The following is a 22,670-nucleotide window of genomic DNA, read 5'->3' on the forward strand; positions in this document are numbered from 1 at the left end:
TGTAATTGAATTCACCTGAACATGCTGAACAGATCAATCCAAAATACATATTTTTTCCCCCACTTCTTTGTCCCTAAAATTGGTGAAAAGTTATACAAGACAAATCAAAAACATGATTTTAATATGCTTTCTTTATTCACTATCTCTTTTATCACAAAGAAAGTGTCTGAAATGCAGACTATAGTATAGAGAGTGTTTGGTATAGAAACTGTACACAAAAGCAAGGCACTATACTGTACATTTAAATTAATATCTTTTCTTTCTCTCGTCCATTACTCCACGCTGTCCGAATACAAACAAACATGACGTCCCTCACACCTCGGGAAGAAGAGACCATCACCACCACAAGCAACAGCCATTCACACGGGAAGAACACACACAAAATACAGACGCGCCATGTAAACTCCTCTTGAATCAAAAAGAAATATCCTAAGACATATGACAACATTAAGAGCGATCGCACAGGATTTTCTTTTTTTGCTACAAAGTTTATACAATTTCTAATTGTTCAGCAGATTTATCAAACGTACGTGTAACGACAAAAACACATCGCAGATCAGACCGGATGGGAAGGGTGAGCGAAGTATTTGATTCGTGATGTACTTCAAGAGATAAACATACTCACAGACTGCTAATCGTTGCACATGAACGAGGTGAGGACACACACACAGACATCACTTCCACGGACTTAATAGATACATCAAAAGAGGACGCCACAGCAGGTGCATCTGTAGATCCTAAAGTGACCTTTGACCTGACCGTTTACCCTGCTCTCTGAAGAAACGAAGAGGTCACAATGCAGAGGCGACCGCAGAACCAGTGGTCATGGTGGAAATGGACAGTGATAATTCTTTCACCGTCAGGCTTTTAAAAGAGTCCTTTGGCTTTTTTGAGGTTCACTTGCTTCCATCCAGGCAGAAGGTCAAACTCTTCTCTCTTCATGTCTAACACTCTCTGAGAACACAGACAATATTACAGTCAGGGAAGGGAGAGAAACACACTGCCATATAAATATAAATACACGTACCATTCAAAATGTGGGGGTGCTGGTAAGATATTACAGCAAAAACAGTAATATTATGAAACATTACTACAATTTAAAAGAACGGTCCCAAATTCAGAGTGTTGTCCCAAAAAAAATCTTTTTGATGAAATCTGAGAGCTTTCGGTCCCTTTGAAGCTTCAAAAAGTTCATATTTAAAGGGATAGTTCACCCAAAAATGAAAATTCTGTCAGTATTTTACTCACCCTCATGTTGTTCCAATCCAGTGAGACCTTTGTTCATCTTCAGAACATGAATTAAGATATTTTTAATAAAATCTGAGAGCTGGATTTCAGAGCTGGTGAGTAAATACTGACAGAATTTTCATTTTTGGGTGAACTACCCCTTTAAGTTATATCATCTGCATATAATACACATTTATAATATCTGCTTTTATGATTTGAAGATGACTGAGGGGTTTGGAACGGCATGAGGGTGAGTTAATTTTTGGGATAACTATCAATGGTTGCAATTTATGAATGCTATGAAATCCAGACGACACTAAGCAGATTATAACAGAAAGTATTGTATTGAACTAAATAATTGTATATATATTTTACAAAATAATCTGCAGTCTAAAATTGCATAAATATCAAGGCCATCTGTCTACGTTGTGTTTCAAATTTGAAGTTGATCAAATTAAAAATTGAATCAACATTTTTCATGGTAACACACTGAAGACTGAAGTAATGGATGCATTATAGTGTCACATGATCCTTCAGAATTCATTCTAATATGCTGATTAATCAGTTGTACTGCTTAATATTTTTCTGGATATCATAACTAATTTTTATTAAGGATTATTTGATTAATAGAATGTTTAAAAGAACATCATTTATTTTAAAAAGAAATCTTCTGTAACATCATAAAAGTATTTGCTGTCATTTTTGAGTGATGTAATGTGTCAAAAAAAAAAAAAAAAATCTTACTGACTCCAGTATTTTGAATGGTATTGTACATGTGCACAAATAATCTTAAATTTGCAGAAAAAGCATGAGAAAAGTGTTACAGCAGCACAGTGTCCTAACTAGGCGCATTGTGTTTCCAAAGTAACTTTTTCTGTCCACACAAGGCAAAATGCAACATAAATCACAGTGACATGGAACATTGACATTCATTTACAGGTAAATAAAGTGGGACTTTAGACCCATTAAACTTCCCTGTGGGTGAGGCAGGGCTATCTTCTTGCTGCTTGTGCAGAAATGTACCGTAGATTACAAATGATACGCATCTAAAAATACTCTCTTATCATAGCACAATGTGCAGAGACAACTTAAAGCCAGCCAATTATGGACTGAGTGTGAGTCAGGGGCGTGGAAGAGATGATTTATTGCTTTTTTATCATGTCACGGCTAGCTAAGACACTGTGCTTTCAGAAAGAAAAAAAAACGGTCCCACTTTATATTAAGTGGCTTTAAGTACTATGTACTTACATTGAAAAATAAGTACAATGTACTTATTGTGCTCATGTTGTATTGTAAAACACTTTTGCTGCTATTGAGGTGTGATATGGGTAAGGTTAGGGACAGGTGGGGTGGTATGGGTAGGTTTAAGGGTAGGTTTAAGTATAAGGGATGGGTCAGCTGTGTAATTACAGATGTAATTACATAAATGAGTTACAGCTGTAGTTACATGCTGGTATTTTTTAAATACAAGTACAATGTAAAAACATGTATGTACACAATAAGTCCATTGTATCAAATTATTCGTTTCAATGTAAGTACATAGTACTTAAAGCCACTTAATATATAGTGGGACCAAAAAAACATTCCCAGTAATGTGTCAACTATTGCTGGGATAAAAAATAGCTTGTGAGGAAACATTGTTCACATTGTGTTTGTGTGCATGCATGTGTGATTTAATGTGGGTGTCAAAGAGCTGTCCTGGATTCAGCAGGACAAGAAGAGTAAGACACAGGGAGGAAGACCAAGCATAAAAGTGAGGCTGTCAGGAAGTGGTACCTGAGTAGTTAGCATAGAAACTATTGATCCCTGTGACAGTCAATTTCAGAGATACTTACCGATTCGGCATTCCCTACTTCCCCGCCTAAAATGGCAAAACATTCCATTCTTAGTTTCTAGTCATGTCATACTTTGAGCAAGCCAATCAGAGGCTGAGCAACCTACTCAACCAATAGAATTTAAAGGATAAAAAGAACTGAAAAATCTATATATCTACTAAAAACTGGTTTATCTTGTGCGAATATATTATTTTAGGGTTTACATAATGGGTTAATTGGTAATTTGTAATTTTTCCCCCCATATTGAATTACGGTGATTTGAATTTTGGATAGTTTTTGTTACTTTATTACAGTGTTTGAAAATTTAGATTGTTGGTTATATTTAATATCTATCTATCTATCTATCTATCTATCTATCTATCTATCTATCTATCTATCTATCTATCTATCTATCTATCTATCTATCTAACAATCTATCTAACAATCTATCTAACAATCTATCTATCTAACAATCTATCTATCTATCTATCTATCTATCTATCTATCTATCTATCTATCTATCTATCTATCTATCTATCTATCTATCTATCTATCTATCTATCTATCTATCTATCTATCTATCTATCTATCTATCTATCTATCTATCTATCTAACAATCTATCTAACAATCTATCTAACAATCTATCTAACAATCTATCTATCTATCTATCTATCTATCTATCTATCTATCTATCTATCTATCTATCTATCTATCTATCTATCTATCTATCTATCTATCTATCTATCTATCTATCTATCTATCTATGTAACAATCTATGCATCTATCTATATATATATCTATGTATGTATGTTTCTATGTATGTATCTATCTATCTATTTATCTATGTATTTATCTGTATATGTATGTATGTATCTATGCATCTACCTATCTATCTACTATGTTTCTATGTATCTATCTATGTATGTATGTATCTATCCATGTATGTATCTATCCATCCATCCATCCATCCATCCATTCATCCGTATGTATGCATGTATGTCTGTATATGAAAATATTATTCTGGAACGTAAACTTATTTATATCTATTTTATATTTTTAACACAAATCACAGGCTGTAGATCACACACTGTACAGGCAATCTCTCTCATAGTTGTGTACGGCCTTACCTCAAAGTCCTCATCGGTCAGATACATCTCGATTCTCAGAGGGTCGACGCCGTGGGGAAGGGGACGGGTTAGCAGCGTTTCTAGAGGATAAGTGCTCTGACAGAGTCGAGCCAAAACATCCTCCACTAAAATGATCTGGTTACACACCTCTGCCTCCTACGCACAGAGACACACAAACACACAATATAAATGTCATTACGGTCACACAATTTCAGATTTTTTTTTAGAAAGTCATGGGGCCTTTGTTGTTGACAATTGGGGGGAGGGAGGGACCACTTTTATGAATTATGTAATTTTCCTTCCTGTTGGAACAATAACGTTATTGTAGTTCCAGTTCTACTGAAGTTACTTCACCTCACTTGCACAAAAACACATTCAGTACTTCTCAAAATGAATGAGAAGTGTAAAATGCAAACTCAGAACATTAAGCAAATCTGCAAAAACTAAATATGTTAAATAATAAAAATACACTTTATGTATTTAATCTCACTTCATTAACCAATGTCTTTGCTGTTGATCTTTCACAATCCAATTGTTGTTTTTAGTTTCTTGCTGGACCGTTGAACTTTCTTCTCCTGTGGCTTTAATTTTGTCTAAAACTGAGAAAGGCAGTACAGCTGAAATGTTTAGTTGAGCTATGCTCTTTACTGTGTGTGTACAGGCATGGATTTGCATTTCCTTTTGCATTTGTACTTTTGGTGTGAAAGGGCCTTGACATTTGCCAAAAACAAAACTTTTCATTAGATTTTTTTGTTGTTAATGAAAAAAAAAAAACCTAAAACAAGGAAAACCAGACAAAGTGATAAAAACTAAGTGTTGATAATTCATCACAAAAAGTATTGTAATGCATTACTTTACATAAAAAGTACAAATTAGTTACTTTTTTTTAAAAGAAGAAACTCATTACTGGTACTTTTAAAAGTAACTTTTGCCCAACATTGTCTATGAAGCCTGAAACTGTCTAGTTAGAAAGCTTACCATGGTTTGGAGAAGACCTAAAGAAATACAGAGACACAACACACATCGAGTGCCTCACCCTCTCTGTGATTTCAGCGATATCCTCCCTGTGCTCCCAGTTTGGGAACATGTTTGTGAAGGTCAGAGGCTCCAGTCCAGCATGAATCAGGTACGACTTCTGAGGCTTCTTCTCGTTCTTCTCTGCTAGACAAGAAGAGGGATCAGATATCTGTGTACATAGCAGAAATGGAACAGGAACTGCATCTGAACTGCATCATTACAAGGTGCTTGTTTAGATACACGCCTTGCAAAAAAAAAGGCTGTCAATCACCTCTGCAGTACTGCAACACTGTTTCCATAGCACATTTCCTGTCTGAGTCCCAGCGGATGCGGGCAGAGCCGGTACTCTCTGCATCCTGAGGCCACCAGCCTTGCCACAGGTAGACTTCATGATAGTTATCGACTAGGAACAGAGCTAGAAACAGACAGAGAGAGGAAAACATGCATCGTTTTTTATGACTCATTGTTTCCTGTCTGAGATAAAATAGCTCAAGTGTATCATATCTTTTTTTTACCTGGTTGTGGGGCAGAGTACAGATCCTCCTGTAGGAACGGCAGGGAACAAACAAGGTCTGCAGCTCTGGATGGGTTGAAGAACTCCTGCGCCACAAACTCACCCGAAGAACTACTGAGCTGGAACAGACGCGGCGTGAAGTTAAACTTGCCAGGGTCTACAAAAAGAGAGAAAGATAAAAATAAAAACACAGAAAAAGCTCTTTTTTTGAAGCGGAAAGTTGTCCATGTCTTATGATGTAAATTTGCATTATGACTCGTGAACATATGTAAGGCCATTTCCACCAAATAAGAAGAAAAATATGCTTTGTAAATTGTAATGAAAAAAATAATAAAAATAAAATAAAAAAAATCACAATTATGAGATGTAATTTTTTTGGTCAATTTCGATATTTCATAATTGTGACTTTACATCTGAACTTAATTATTAAAGTATTTTCTTCTTATGCGGTGGAAAGATGCTTCCATATGAACATGTTATGATGGAGGTAGATTATTTTTGGCGTGATTTTACCTTGCAGCATGCAGTCGTAGGCCTTACGGTCCTTCCTGCCTAATGCTTCCCAGAATTCCACTGGCTCGCCACCTTCCTCACATTCATGAATGGTCACATTACAGCTGCTGTGAAGTCCAGCCTCCAGCGGTCGTCTTGGAAACACAAATATGAGTCAGATTTCAATCAAAAAAACTTTCTGAAATGGAAAATATGACATCAAGAAGACATTATATCATTGGTTAATAGATTTAATATGCACCACTGTTAGGGGTCAGTAAGATATTTTAATAGTTTGAGTCTCTTATACTCATTTATTTGACCAAAATTGAAGTAAAAATAGCAATATTGTGAAATATTAGTACACATTAGTGAAAACATTTTAAAATGTAATTTATTCTTGTGATGGCAAAGCTGAAATTTCAGCATCATTACTCTAGTCCTTATCACATGATCCTTCAGAAATAGATTTGCTCAAGAAACATTTCTTGATTATTAATCTAATATTGAGCAGTGCAACTGTGTTTAACAATGATAATAATAAGTTATAATCATTGTTAAACACATTTGCACTGCTTAATATTTATGCGGAAACCATGATGCATTCTTTCCCGGGATTCTTCAGTGAATAGATAGTAGAGCCCGACCGATAAAGGATTTTGAAGGCCGGTGCCGATACAAATATTTGTTGGTTTTAAAATCCGATATATTGGCCGATATTATTATTATTTTTTTATTTTAGAATGCGCAACAAAATATTAACAGATTTCCCTAACATTAGTTATTTGTAGTTAATTATGAGTTTTAACTAAAATAATATGATAATGCATAACTGGTTCTCTCTGCCCGACTCTGGCTGGATCAGCAGGTTGCAGGATGTGTGCCGCGTCATACACGAGTGTTGCCAACAGGGACGGTGTAGAGTGCCCTCTGGTGGACAAACTATACTACTCCAACACTCATGACATGGTTGAAGCATGATTCGTCCGTTTTTATTTTATTTTCGAAATATTAATTTATCGGCCATTATAACTGCCGATACCGATATTTTAGAAAATGCCTAATATCAGCCGATAATATCGGCCTGCCGATATATCGGTCTGGCTCTAATAGATAGTCCAAAATGACGGCATTTATTTGACATAGAAACCTATAAATGTCTATACTGTGACTTTTGAACAATTTAATGCTTCCTTGTTCATGTGTTGTGTATATCTAATGATTTTGTGTGTGAAATACTTACAGTTCTTTGATCTTGTCTGCGGCGGTCCGAGCTACATGCCGTGTGTGTGTTTGTGTTTTGCAGCCATGCCACAGGTAAATGAAGGCTTTGTTGATGTTCAGAAGGACCAATGAGGAGCGAGATCGCAAACTGCTGCAGTGACACGCCACTTCCAACAGGTGGCCCTCAACGGGTATCTCACCACGCACACAGTACAGACGCCAATCATCTAAAACAAGGTCGAACAGTCAAATATTAAATGAATATGCTGGTGTTCTGCTTGCACAGTATACCATGTTTAATAATAATAGTACTTGAATGAACAAAGATTACTGGTAACACTTTACAATAAGGTTCATTAGTTAACATTAGTTAACTACATTAGTTAGCATGAACTAATAATGAACAGCACTTATACAGCATTTATTAATCTTTGTAAACGTTAATTTCAATATTTACTAATACTTTATTAAAATCTTGTTAACATTAGTTAATGCGCTGTGAACTAACATGAACAAACAATGAACAGCTTTATTATCATTAACTAACATCAACGAAGATTAACAAATACTGTAACAAATGTATTGCTCATGGTTAGTTCATGTTAGTTAATACATTAACTAATGTTAAATAATGAACCTTATTGTAAAGTGTTACCAGATTACTATATTGTTCTCCCATGAGAGGAAAAAATATGGCTGTTTTTACTGACTGTTTTTACATTTTTAATCCAATATTGTGTAAAAACATTGACAGTTTGAATAAATGAGGAATCAAAAAAAAAAGATAACAATTGCTTCTGTGTCACACATGACGTGGGGAACGGGAAGGTCAAGACAAGTGCACTACATTGCTTTACTATGTACCGTAAGTACCAGTGTTGTAGTACTCGAGACTCGGACTCGTCTCGGACTCGGTCTCGAGACCATATTTTAATGGTCTTGGTCTTGTCATGGACTCGTGTGCATTTGGACTCGGAATTGACTCGTACTCGAGCATTTTTTTTTTTAGGACTCGGACTTATTCCTGAGTCCACTCGAGTTCAATTCAAAATATTTTTCATGATTATTAATGTATGTTAATAAAATATTTTTTTAAATTGATTGACACGCCCAGTGATTGGCGATTTTCTAGTGCGCAACTGCGCATGACAAATTGTAATAAAATTACTTTTAACACCACCTATGTGGCCTTTTTACCCTAAACTGATCATATTTTTTAAACTCTAAGTAAATTCAGTAAAAAAAAAAAGGATTTCTCTAAGTAAATAAAAGTAAATTAGGTAATCAACCCCCACTGGTCTCGGTCTCGACTCGGACTCGACCGTCTCTGGTCTCGGACTCGACTCAGACTCGACTCTCTATGGACTCGGTCTTGACTCGGACTCGATTCTCTCTGGTCTCGGTCTTGACTCGGACTCGAGTGAGGTGGTCTCGACTACAACACTGTTAAGTACTATGGAAATCCATGAATACAATAAATGATGAGAATGCATAATGTATAATACTTCTACAAAAATATTAGGCAGTCTGCCAATCCTAAAATCCCCTAAAACTCTTACTCTGAATGTTCTCCTCTTCTTCTTCTCTCTTCCCAGAATGCACGGTCATCCCCCCATTGAAACACTGCAGGAAACAGGGCGGCTCCTTCCCCTGCTGGACCTGCATCTGAAAACGAGTCACAGCAGCAGTGAGCGAGAGAAAGAGAGGAGCAGAAAGCAGTCAACCGCGTTTAGTCCAGCATCTCGTCCTACCTGTGCTCCTCTCTCTTCGTCCAGTTCAACAGTCATGAGTGCAGATGTTCCTTTCTCACTGACCGTGGAGTTTCTGCCCTGCCAGAAGAAATAGCAGCACTTCTCCCTGCCGGGACCTGCACTGCGCACCTGATCCGGCTTCTGCCTGCTGCCCACTGCACACACACACACACATTAGAGAAGAGCACTGACATTTTTATACCAGTACATTAGTTTAAAGGAGGTGCATTCTTTACTTCAAAAGTAAAAATGGTGCACAACAGCATAATAAAAGATAATCTGATATCTTAATAATAATCATATACAGAGTGTCAAATAAGTTTTTTGTGATTAAATTTTTATTCTGATTTAAAATATACACATCAATATTTTATATACAGCTATACAGCATGGCCAAAAAAGTCTCTGTTTGTATTTAAATGCTTAAGATTCTATGAATAGATTATTATTGCAGTGATTATTATGTTTTTGGCATGTTAAATGTTTGGCAGCAGCTCTTCTAACCTTAATAGGAGTGTGTCGCTTTTAATTTCTTAAACCATGCACTGTAAAAAAATATATATTTTCAAGATTTGTTATCACAATATTTTTTATTTTGTCAAATCAACTTAAATAATTTATTTAGTTCAGATAACTTATTATTTAGAGTTTCTGATGATTAAATCAATCTCCTTCATTGTATTAACTCACTTTTTCCAGTTCAATCAACTTAAAATTAAGGCAACCAGGTTACTTAATTTAAGTTAAACTAACAATATTTTTTTTACAGTGTGTAAGGAAGACACATCATGGCAATATTCCAGGATGACAATGTCAAGAGTCATCAGGGTTAAAATTGTGAAAGAATGGGGAGGAGCATGAAACATAACTTTCACACATGAATTGGCTCCACTGAGTCCAGACTTTAAATTCATCGAAAGTCTTTGGGATGTGCTGGAGGAGACTTTACAGAGTGCTGGACTCTCGCATTGTCAATACAAGATCTGGACCAAGCACATCTTGAAGGAAATAAATGTTGTGATGTAAAGTCTGTAAAAGTCTACTCCAGCACATTTAGGAAATGAAAAACGACACACTCCATCAATTAGGGTTAGAACAAACATAATAATCACTGCAATAATGATCCAATCACAGACCCTTAAAGGGTTAGTTCACCCAAAAATGAAAATTCTGTCAGTATTTACTCACCCTCATGTTGTTCCAACCCCGTAAGACCTTCGTTCATCTTCGGAACACAAATTAAGATATTTAAGATATTAAGATCGCTCCTGCATACAGTCCATAGGTTTCTTGAGGGACTGGCTCTTGCTGTCCTCGAAAAGTCATTAAAGACATCGTTAAAATAGTCCAAGTGACTACAGGGGCTCAATCTTAAGTTTATCAAACGACGAGAACACTTTTGTGCACAAAAAAACAACAAAAATAACGACTTTATTTCAACTATTCGTTTATTTCTCCCTCTGCGCGAGTCAGGTTACTAGTTTAATAGCGTAAGCTTCTGTTATTGTACGTCACACGCATCACACACATGACCAGCGTCGGCCAATAGTGAGCCTACGTGTGACGTAGCTCTACGCAATCACACTACGTTAACTGACTACAGGCTCATGGAGAAGGAAGTGAATAGTTGAAATAAAGTCGTTATTTTTGTTGTTTTTTTGCGCACAAAAGTGTTCTCGTCGTTTGATAAACTTAAGATTGAGCCCCTGTAGTCACTTGGACTATTTTAACGATGTCTTTAATGACTTTTCGGGGACAGCAAGAGCCAGTCCCTCAAGAAGCCTATGGACTGTATGCAGGAGCGATCTTAATATCTTAAATATCTTAATTTGTGTTCTGAAGATGAACGAAGGTCTTACGGGGTTGAAACAACATGAGGGTGAGTAAATACTGACAGAATTTTCATTTTTGGGTGAACTAACCCTTTAAGCATTTGCCTATTTAAATTTGGGCACCAGTGTATGTATATACATGTGCATATATTTATATAAAAAGGAATACGATTAAGTAAAAGCCTAAACAGAAAGCTTATATTATGGAAAACAGGATTTTACCAAATTAAATGTTACACTTTCACTGCAGTTCTGCGGGATTCCAATAAAGCAATCAATCAACAACTTCCTATTCCAATAAGCAAAACAGCTATATTTTACAGCACAATGTACATTGACAAACACCCACAGCATTTGAATAAACACAAGAAGAGACATCCCAGCTCAGTTACTGACCTGCAGCGCTCACCATGTACTTCCATTTCACCACATACGCGTCTCCCTCGTGAAACTGGCCGATGCTCTGCTTAGGCAGTCGGCTGTAGTCGAACTCCAGGATGTGCCAGACGTCAACGGCAACCGTGCTGATCTCCAGGGACCGCAGACAGTCGTCCGAGCTGTTCTCCACTGGACCGTGTCCACGACCCACGTCCTGACCGTCCAGAATCGTGCTGATGGGCGACTGCAGGACTGGCAGCATCAGAGAGGCGCTGTACGCCTGGCATTCAGAACGAGAATCTGTGCCTGGAGACTCCTGAGATGGGCAAACAAGAGGGATTGAAAGAAGAGAATCCGAATCAGGTCCAATACAGTGAGTATGAAATGATGCCCTCAGGCAGAAGGTTACCAAACTGCAGACTAAATAGGTTTAAATTTTCATTTGTACCGCTCTCTATTAAAATACTGAACTATCAACTAGGGTGTGTGGGTTAGAATTTAGGGTTAGAATCATGTCGGGTGTGACATTAATTTTTAACATTAATATAATTTGTGAATTTATGTAAATCATGTTTTGTGTGTTATGTGTTGTGTTGCATCTGTGTCTCGAATGCCAAAGACGAATTTCTCCATTAGGAGACAATAAAGGCTAATCCAATTCAATCCAATCCAGAAAGAGAAAAGCAAAAAAAAGTTGTGTTCAGATCAAAGGAACAGTTGGGAATCGCTATTTAATTCACTATAACACTAAATTATTCTTATTATTTCATTACGTTCCTAACAATTCCCATCACTATAATGATTGTCAAAGGATTTTTTCCTTTTTGTCCAGCGGATTTTTTTTTTGCAAATACTAACACACAGCCTCCCACCTTCTGTTGGAATGGGTGTTCGATGACATTTTTAGGCGAGAGTCTAGAAACATCTCTCCAGTCCAGGAACTTCTCTTTAAAAAGACTTGTTTCATTATGTTCAGTCAGTCTGCCAAATATGGCCCAATCTGGGCGACCTTGACCTTTCCTAAAAAAAAAAGGAAAAAAACACGGAAATTTACACTGACTATAAAGTTCCACAAACACAAATTGTAAGATGAATTTAAGTGGATGATTAAAGGTACAATATGTAGGTAAAATATCAAAAAACCACTAGGCCAGTGTTATATATTTTGTTTAGTTGATTACTTACAATATCCCAAATGTTTCCAACTATTTGTAAATCGTGAGAAAATTGCGATTTTAACCAATGAAACGGGGCGTGTGAGCAGGGGTGAGGAATCAATGGCGTCATATCCGCATTACCAGCGGTTTCCGCCAGGTTTAACCTCGTACTGCAATAGTAACCATGGCGACAGACATTGACAACTGGGTTATGCCCGTTATGCCTAGCAGGACGCTCACGGTGTTGTTGTTGTTTTGTTCAAACATTATGGACCATAGCAAGCAGACTTGAGACAAAAAGAGGACTAAAACGAAGATCAACATCTTTCGAGATGCCTAGAGCACCACGTCCGCGATTAACTTCGAATTGACAGAGACGCGAGTGTTGCGTGTACTTTATTAGTCAAGTGAGCAAATGTACATAAAACTAATGAATGTTATTTAGCTCAACATGATGAAATGTTAGAATATGATTTGCATGTTATTCTAAAGTTGATCTAGCTTAACCGTTGCCGCTTAGTGTGATAGTGTAACTGTTAGAGCAAGTGAAACAGCGCTGCGTTACCTCACGTTTAATTCGCCTAATAAACTGACCTGTGTGAGTATTAATTCAGCACTTGCGTGTACTTTGGTAGAATGAAAAGTCCTTCATACCACAGTCATGTTAAAACATCAATGTATTCACTCATCCATAAAAGACCCATCAGCCTGACAACAAGATCCATAGTTTCGCTTAATGTGGAATATACGTCATTAATATACACGTCTTTGTTATTGTATGATGTTAGCGACCCCTGGTGGTGAAAAATCCTGCATATTGTACATTTAAAGTAAATTACTTTAACTGTGTGTAGTGTACCCACCTTGGTATGAGTGTGTTGTGTCCTCCAGGGTCCAGAGGGTTGATGTCACAGTTGGTGTAATCAAAGTTCCCGTTCCAAAGGTGCTTGGCCAGCTGAAACGCCACCTTCCTCTGTGCCAGCGTGACCTCTTTACCATGCCATACGTATACTTCACTACCGAAATCAAACACTATCACCTAACAAGAAAAAGAAAGCCAAGAAAAACAAATATAGATATATACTATATATTTTTCACATTTATTTTGATGACAAATTGGTTGCTCTGAATGGGGAAAAGTCTTATTAATAAATATAACAAAACATGCAAAATAGTAATTCAAATAATGTTAATCTATTTCATATATAATACACAGTACAAAGATGTTAATACAAAATAGCCAAAATGTGAAGCAAAATATATAAAATATATATTTTTTTTTTTGAAAGCCAGTGAAAATGCATATGAAGAGTTCAGATGCAAAAGCCTCTAAATGCCATTTGAAATTTTCTTCTTTAATGATGATTTTTATCAATCTTGTATATTTAAGTTTAGTAATTTCACTTAAATAACAATTAATAGGTAAGTATCATTGCCATTTAAGTGAAATCACTGAACTTAAATATACAAACTTGATAAAAATTATCATTCTAGAAGAAAATTTCAAATGGCATTTAGAGGCTTTTGCATCTGAACTCTTCATATATTATATATATATATATATATATATATATATATATATATATATTTAGAGGAATTTATGGCTCTCCAAAATGAGAAAAAGCTTTATTATTATTAGATAAAATAAGAGTATAAAAAAAAACTTTTGAGAATGTTCAAATCACACAATGGACCCTTTTCATAGACTGTGATTACACATACATTTTTTTTTTAAGTATACATTTATTACACTATACCTTGTGATATTTTACCAACTAATTTGACATCATTCTCTCTTCTGACTGCTATAATCACTCACTACACTTTTTCCCTCTTTTTAAATGTTGGAACGTCACTTCTGAAAACCGTGGAAATGTGAAATGGGTCCATTACATAAAATAAATATTGGTAAATATAAAGTTACCGCAAAATGCAAAGAATTTTAATCTATTTTATATTTATGCAAAAATAAAATAATGTATGAAGATGTTTCTACAATATTTTAAAAAAAAATACATAACATTGTTTTCTGACCTCTTTAGATCCCAATAATGTGCAACGAGGCACTTTCCCCCAGAAATCATCATCGGGAAGCAGTTTATCATCCACTAGACGGAAGATACAGTTTGTCTCCACAATGGCACTCTCGAACATCTCATCCTCGTCTGGAGACCCGGCCGCTGGAATCATTGAGGGAAAAATATTATTAATTTCAATTAAGATAATGGCACATAAATGGTATCTTTTTGATTTCAGGGTATGTACATTGGTAGCTGGCTGTTCCTCCCAGGATCTTCCAGAACTCTGCAGCTGCGGGGCTTTGGGATTTCATTCCTTCTTCAATCGTCTCCACCAGTGCTGCTCGACAACCAAGGTCATGGTTCAGCTGGATGAAAGTGGCCAGTTCTGAGGCCTAGATGTCAAGCGGTACAACACATCAGTAATGTAGAAAGCTATCTGATCGTATGAAGAATAACATAAGTAAGATGTTAGAATTTAAGTCAGGATGTACCTTGGCTCTTTCAATGACATTCGCAAACTCTCCAATCCAAACAAAACAATGTTCAGGCGTAACCAGTAGAAAACAGTCACCGCTGTTCAGAGAGGACACTCTAGGCTCCACTAGTCTGGTCTGGACATGTCGTCGACCTGGGTACATGCATGTACACACACAAACAATCAAAAACTCATAATACTGCAGTAATACATTACTATAGAACTATTTATATCATAATCCATGCCTCTTGTTGGTGTTTTGCAGCATTCTTAATCAAGAGTAATGCTATTTAAGTCATTTACTAAAAGTGAAAGGCTTTCCGAAGCCAATCAGAGCACGTTTAATGTTTATTGACACAGTGTTAGGGTACCACAGACTGACCTTTGACCTGCATGAGCATGAGTTTTTTGTAGGGCGCTGCGCTGTTATTGGTCATCTGCTCTGAGATGCTGACACTACGCAGACTCACACTGCTGTAGCTTTCTTTACTGGCCAGACCAGCCAGGGCTGCGTCTGACAAACTGGAGCTCTTGCTCACTGGAAAACACACGTAAAAAAACATATTATTACAACAGGAAAAAACAAACAAAATGTTTTATTAATCTTCTTATATTAAAATCACCATGAAATCAAAATTGATTACAAATTTTGTTATTAATGAATTACCCAGGCACATCATAATTTTTTTTTTCATTCATATGCGCTCATAATCATTAATATTTTTTCAAAAGCAAAATGGAAGTGGCTTTTATGAGCGAATAAATGCTCCTCTTCTGCCATCTACTGGTTATAGCTTCAAATAATATCCATATCTATTTTTTGTTTTCTAAAAATGTTGGATTTCCTACATCTCGAAAAGTCCACTTTTACAAATGGGGACAATCTCAGAAGGATGAACAAATAATGTTTTTGGTTGTCGCATTTAACTAACATGATTTGAAGTGCTGGAAAAATGTTGCGTGTGCGTCTCCAATTACAGACACTGTTTGTTGGCATTAGCTTCAAGTCTTCACTGCAATAAATAAAACTGGTTTAAGTGTGATAACTGTGTTAAAATATAAATACAACATTAAAAAGTCAAGTATTGATGGTTTTATATTTATACAGCGAATGCAGAATGACAGCTAACAGAGTGCTGAAGTTACGACGTCACTCTGTAGGCCAAAACGCGGAAGTGAGTTAGCATTTTAGCACTACCGGTTCCCTCGCTCTAAAGTCTATGAGTTTTTTGAATGGGTTTTTGCTAAGTCGCCTGAAATAAGGTCTGTGGTGAACAAAGCCTTTAAATATTTTCACGTTTTGATCTATGACATAGAACACACAGTTATAACCAGACTGTGTTTTTTTTTTTACTTTATTGTGTCTGATTGTGTTTTTTAAAAACTTTATATAGGCTTCAAAATGTATACATTTTGGATTAACTTGTAAGTATTATATTGATAGACAAAATGTGTAAGGGTCACAAGATCTTATTTTTTGCGATTTTCCAAAAGTCTATGGGGAAAATGCATAGCTTTTCGATCGAGGGAAACCGTGCGCCGCTAGCTTCCGAGTTGTCCTACAAAGCGACGTCATCACTTCGGCAATATAGTTCACTGGAAATGCCCAAGCTGGCTTATCGAAAACCAGGAAGTAACGGCTGACTGGCCGACTCACTTTTCTCCTGTTTAATTCTCTTGCTCTCCAGCTGCCCGACATTCAGTCTCTGCTCTGTGTACTCCTGACGGATGTCGTCTCTTGCAGCTAGAATCTTCAAGGGGTTCCTGGATGCCTGGACGTTACGAGAGGGACGAACAGACCGCTTGTGCTGCACCATCGCCGATGTCAACCTGGAAGCCAAAGAGAGGCCAAAAGTCAGAGGCCAAAAGTCTTTCAAATGTCAAATATTTCAATGCCTGCAAGCGTTTTTTAAAAAATGCTTGAAGGGGTGGTTGATTAAGATTTTAATTTTCTAACTTTAGTTGGCGTGTAATGTTGCTGTTTGAGCATAAACAACAACAACTGCGAAGAACTAGTGACGTCACTAACTATAAAATTTACATAAACCCCGCCTCGAAATGAACAAATCTTTTTCCAAGTCAGTTCGTTCATTTCGTTCGTTGAATTAACCAAATGACACGAAAAAAGATTAGTTCATTTTAATCAACGAGTTTGAACAGGAGAGTCACAAACGAGCGTCACAGAACAGAGCAAGGCGAGCATTTGAGCTTATAAAACTTAAACTTTGTTATTTATTTATGGTAATGACTGATCATTTCGCTAGATAAGACCCTTATTCATCGACTGGAATCGTTTAAAGCCCTTTGAACAGTTTGCACTGAAACCTGCTTTTGGACCTTGAACCTTTTGGTTCCCAATGAAGTCTATTATATGGAGAAAAATCCGGGAATGTTTTCATCAAAAACCTTCATTTCTTTTCGACTGAAGAAAGAATGATATCATGGATATCATGGATGACATGGGGGTGAGTAAATTATTAGCAAAAGTTTCTTTAAAAGTGAACTACTCCTTTAAAGAAGGGCAAAAATTACATTGGTGCTTGTTTTCCAAAGATGGCATCAAAGTCCTCCTCCAGATGCATTCTGCTACTCATGCTGCGGGGGATATCGGTCATGTGGCAGTAAAATTTTGAAAAGACCTCATCATCCAATCGCATCACTTCCTTCACTGCCTTTTCTGTTACAGTCAGTGTCGTCTCCTGCAAACCTGACACTGAGGTGGAGGAAGGAAGGTAGAAAATGAGAGAGAGAGACAGCGTAATGGCTGCAATAAAAGGTACATTATTAGGACACTGTGACAGCAATTGAAATAATATGTCATGAAGCTACTTTTTTTAAAGACACCAAATGATTCAATAATCATTTCTACTCTGACTTCTATAATGGACTCATAACATCCTCCTGCAAAAAGGACAAGAAAATGAGCAGATATTGCATCAATCAACTTACCTTTACTGTTCAAACGCCCCAGAAACGTCTCTAGCTTTTCCAGCTTCTTATCAGACTCCATTTCTGCTCTGGCCTCAATATCTGCAGCACATCAGGGTTTTTGCCCCAGTTGTTATGGCGCAACAATATTTCCAAACTCTGTGACTTTCTAAAGAGAAATATATTTTAGGGTGTGTTTGTCTAATTCACCTTCCTGTGGTTTAGAGATAGCCGACACACTGCTCTTCAGTTTAGCAGAGACTGGAGACAGAATCGGGCTGATCACTGCAGAGGAAGCGGCCAGACCTGACACACACACACACACACACACACACACACGTAATCAGGCATTTAATAACAGCATTTTTATAATGCATTTTTTGAAACATAAATATATATATATATATATATATATATATATATTTTACACAGTTTCAATTTCTTTCATTTTAAATATTCTATATCCGTAAGCATGTATGTACAGTTGTAATTGAAATGATTCAACCCCCATAGCAAATCAGGGCTATTGTCAAAATGTACAGACTTTCAGCTGTTTGCAATGAACAAATCAAACAAAAGTCATTGAAATAGCTCAACATAACAAAATATACCCACTGAAATATTTCCAATACAGCAAATGCAGCATTATGGGAAAAAAATATTTTGTATAATGATGGCTAGGGTGTCTTTTCACTTAATAAAGTAAACTTTTTACATGTTTTAATCAATGTGGTTTTAAAACATTTAAAATGTTGTGACACATTCAAGGTTTTTCAGTAATTCCTTATTTGATTATTAAATGCGTTTAGTTGGTTTTAGGAAAATGAATGAAAATGTATACGATTTTTTTTGTGTGCATTTTAGCTTTTAATAATATTTGTAGCATTTAATAATAAAACAATATAGTATTTAATATCCAATCTATGTGTTTGCACATTCTAACCTTTTTTCACCATCCTGGCAGCCACCGTGTACTGGGTCGAGTCATTGGCCACGCCCTTCCCTGAGCTCTGCCACGCCTCCTCTCGGGTCGAGATCATCTGTTTCCTCTCTTCAATGGTCATCTTCCCCTCCCCCTCTTCAAGTTTCTGATTAGATGAGACAAAACAGATATGGCTATAGATCATCTTGATAAATTCACAGCAAGGAAAGACCAACAACTTGGACATACAGGATAGGCCACATGAGCATTCGCCAGTAATTCATCAGCAAACTGTCCAAAGCACTTACAAAACGTTTGAATATTGCTATTCTCTTTTTATTTATTTATCAGTCAACAGCAAAAGCCAAAAAATGCAGTAATCCTTATTCAAAGTGTGGTGCATTTCTATCTAAATTAGATGTATGCATTTATGCTGCCAAGACTCATTTAATGAAGGCATTTGCCCTGGGAATACTGTATGTACAGAGCTGCCCGTTTCTATCAGAGAAATATAAGGGTTTACTACTATCGGTGAATTAAAGGATAAATTAAGCAAACTAATAATAAGGGTCCTTCATAAACTAAATGTAACCAGCCAATTTTTACCACTGATGTATTAAAGCAGATATATGTGTTAAGTATTTTTGTGACTTTGTCCTCATACAGTAAGGAATTCAGTCAGTCAGTAAGGAGGGAAGTCAGTCAGTAAGGAAGTAAGTAAGGAAGTCAGGAAGGAAGAAAGGAAGGAAGTCAGGAAGGAAGTCAGTAAGGAGGGAAGTAATCAGGAAGTAAGTCAGGAAGGAAAGAAGTCTGGAAGGTAGTCAGGAAAGAAGTCAGGAAGGAAGGAAGTAAGTCAGTAAGTCATGAAGTAAGTCAGGAAGTAAGTCTCGTTGGTAGTCATGAAGGAAGGAAGGAAGTCAGTAAGGAAGGAAGTCAGTAAGGAGGGAAGTAAGTCAGGAAGGAAGTCTGGAAGATAGTCAGGAAGGAAGTCAGGAAGGAGGGAAGTAAGTCAGGAAGTAAGTCAGGAAGTAAGTCAGGAAGGAAGTCAGGAAGGAAGTAAGTCTGGTAGGTAGTCAGGAAGGAAGTAAGGAAGGAAGTCAGTGAGGAGGGAAGTAAGTCAGGAAGGTAGTCAGGAAGGAAGTACGTCAGTAAGGAAGGAAGAAAGTCTGAAAGTAAGCTGGGAAGGAAGGAAGAAGGAAGGAAGGAAGGAAGGAAGGAAAGAAAGAAAGAAAGAAAAATAAAGTTAGAATTGTGGACTTTTTTAGAGTTTTGTTAGAAATGAAATGGTTCCAAAATGCACAAGCTCTCTCTTACCTGGCCTTGATGTTCTAAATATTGGCATTTTGGGGAAGATGGGAGAGGAGGAGGAGAGTAGGTGGAGGAAAAGACAGGCCCCTACAGACAGTGAATAAGGACGAAACAGGACAGAAAACAAGAGTGGAGGAAAGAGCAAGAGACAATGATTACAGGGTGTTGATAGTGAAGGAATGAGAAAATAACTCAGGTATGGCAGAGAATGAAAGAGGGGGGAAAGCCAAATGAAAGGATGCAACACCTCTAAGTGTGGAGTGGGTCTCAACTGGTTTAGCATCAGGACACAGATTTTGCAATCGACATCGAGTGGCAGCTAACATTGCACAATAATACGTTTTGGCACTTTCTAAGAAATAAAGGGACAAAAGCTGTCACTGGGGAAGTTTCCTTTCAAAAGGTACTAATATGTACCATTTAAGGGTAATATGAAATAAAAATAAACAATTATAATTTATGGAACAATTCAGTATTATTAATGATTTATTCATGTACATATTTTTACTAAAATTCATGTGGCCTCATGATCTTTAATCAAAATAAGTTTTAGTGACATCTCTTTTCTAAAGGCGTGTTTACTGGCATGAGGGCGGGACAACCTGTCCCTCACATGAGATCAACCAATAGCAAACCACAAGGATCCAATCACCCAATCAATTCCTATCAAGCAACCAAATCAAGTCCTATCCGACATTTTTTGTTTTAGAAGCGGTTTCACTTGGATACACGTCACAATATATAGGGAGGAAAAGTACATTGAAAGTAAGCATTGCCGTTATTGTTTTTCTCTCTCGTTTCTTTTCTCTAGTTTTAGGCCTAATTACATCTGGCAAAGGGACAACCAATGAAAAATAAATAGCCTTCGGGCTAATTTGGGTACATTTAAATTCATGAATGTTGATTAATGCACACTACAAAATGTTTACTTTTTGGGTGACAACCCAGTGACTATTTTTGTACCTTTTTTTTCTGAGAGTGTACAAAGGTAAACAAAAATCGAAAACTGAACCACATAGGCCTAAAAATACAGCAAATTATTAACATGATATTCTACACAGACCATTTTGGTTTCTATATATAATAAATATTTCATGTAACAGCAATGTGTTTCATCCTAAAACATCCTTGGATTTGATTTGGACACACATCAAGACAAACAAGAGAAGCAAAATGTCTATAATGGCAGTATAGAGTCGTTCATAATGTTAGGTGAAATTATTACAGCATGTTCCTAACATTTCAACAGCAGTAACATTTTAGAGAGAAGCAAATATTCATTTATTATGGCCACCAGAAAACAATCTAAAAGATAACACTTTACATTAGTTAATGCATTAGATACAGTAACATGAACTAGCAAAAAGCAATTTTTTTTTACAACATGTATTTATCTTTGCTAATAAAAATACAATTGTTAATTGTTCATGTCAACCATGAATTATATTGAAATTTAACAAAGATTAATATGCAGAAGTTATTGTTTGCTGTTAGTTCATGTTAACTAACAGAGTTAACTCATGTGAACAAATGAGACTTTATTGTAAGGGTTACCAAGTGAAATAAGATTCATTTAGAAGATATAGCAAGCAGCGTGTCAGTCCTTAAGAAACAGCCAATCAAATTGCAGTTTACACTAGCAGGTCAGCCAATCATCTTGCAGCTAAAGCCACAATTTCCTAGGACAGCTATTGATGCTGGTGCTTACCCAAAGCTGCTCAGATGATGTGAATTCACTGATAACAGTCTTGTCCTAAACACACAGGAGATGCATTTGTGTGTGTGTGTGTGAGGGACAAATAGCTAATACTAGAAAAAAGCTGTTTGGTGTGAAAGACTTGGCATTTATCTTTGGATAAACTGAACAGGGTTTACTTTAACCTTTGCACTTGCTGAATTGCGAGAATCACAATAACTCAGGAATGCACATAAAACTCAGTGAACGCCACGCTGTGAAATGACTCATCAGACTGGGCAGTCAATTCACAGCTTTGCCAGCGACAATAAATGAATGTGTTACCATTCACAAATTAAAATAACACATCAGATTCACAGTTTGGATTAGGAATAGTATACAGAACAGTGGTAGGGATATATGGCAGCATATGAAGAGTTCAGATGCAAAAGCCTCTAAATGCCATTTGAAATTTTCTTCTTTAATGATGATTTTTATCAAACTTGTATATTTAAGTTCAGTAATTTCACTTAAATAACAATTAATAGGTAATTATCATTGCCATTTAAGTGAAATCACTGAACTTAAATATACAAGCTTGATAAAAATGATCATTCTAGAAGAAAATTTCAAATGGCACTTAGAGGCTTTTGCATCTGAACTCTTCATATATAGTGAAAAGAGAAGCGGGCTTAAAATGGACCCTTGGGGCACACCACAAAGTAGGGGAACAGATACAGAAGTAAATTTACCCAAATTTACTGTGAATAGGGTTGGGTATCGAGAATCGAGTATCGATTGGAACCA

General features: G+C 36.5%; 1 protein-coding gene across 3 annotated transcripts in view; it reads right to left on the reverse strand.

The window, feature by feature from the left end:
• Nucleotides 1–113: 113 nt before the first annotated feature.
• svilb (supervillin b) overlaps nt 114–22,670 on the reverse strand; it is a 50,600-nt gene continuing 28,043 nt past the window's right edge. For 2 of the 3 annotated variants that reach the window (XM_089131457.1, XM_089131458.1), the window contains 23 exons: nt 21,897–21,941; nt 20,195–20,275; nt 18,902–19,046; nt 18,169–18,264; nt 17,980–18,060; nt 17,563–17,743; nt 16,688–16,860; nt 15,413–15,568; nt 15,047–15,183; nt 14,800–14,947; nt 14,569–14,714; nt 13,398–13,573; nt 12,250–12,397; nt 11,396–11,693; nt 9,168–9,322; nt 8,976–9,081; nt 7,436–7,643; nt 6,214–6,347; nt 5,702–5,857; nt 5,458–5,601; nt 5,206–5,330; nt 4,170–4,325; nt 114–954 (listed from right to left, as the gene is read on the reverse strand). In XM_089131457.1, the coding sequence (XP_088987583.1) occupies nt 868–954; nt 4,170–4,325; nt 5,206–5,330; nt 5,458–5,601; nt 5,702–5,857; nt 6,214–6,347; nt 7,436–7,643; nt 8,976–9,081; nt 9,168–9,322; nt 11,396–11,693; nt 12,250–12,397; nt 13,398–13,573; nt 14,569–14,714; nt 14,800–14,947; nt 15,047–15,183; nt 15,413–15,568; nt 16,688–16,860; nt 17,563–17,743; nt 17,980–18,060; nt 18,169–18,264; nt 18,902–19,046; nt 20,195–20,275; nt 21,897–21,941 (3,282 nt within the window). In that variant the 3' untranslated portion in view covers nt 114–867. The remainder of the gene's footprint in view (nt 955–4,169; nt 4,326–5,205; nt 5,331–5,457; nt 5,602–5,701; nt 5,858–6,213; nt 6,348–7,435; nt 7,644–8,975; nt 9,082–9,167; nt 9,323–11,395; nt 11,694–12,249; nt 12,398–13,397; nt 13,574–14,568; nt 14,715–14,799; nt 14,948–15,046; nt 15,184–15,412; nt 15,569–16,687; nt 16,861–17,562; nt 17,744–17,979; nt 18,061–18,168; nt 18,265–18,901; nt 19,047–20,194; nt 20,276–21,896; nt 21,942–22,670) is intronic. The other variant, XM_089131459.1, reaches the window with a different exon arrangement.

This window comes from Pimephales promelas, chromosome 5 (genome assembly GCF_988280905.1).
Source record: "Pimephales promelas chromosome 5, fPimPro1.hap1.1, whole genome shotgun sequence".
In the NCBI taxonomy this organism is placed as follows: domain Eukaryota; kingdom Metazoa; phylum Chordata; class Actinopteri; order Cypriniformes; family Leuciscidae; genus Pimephales; species Pimephales promelas.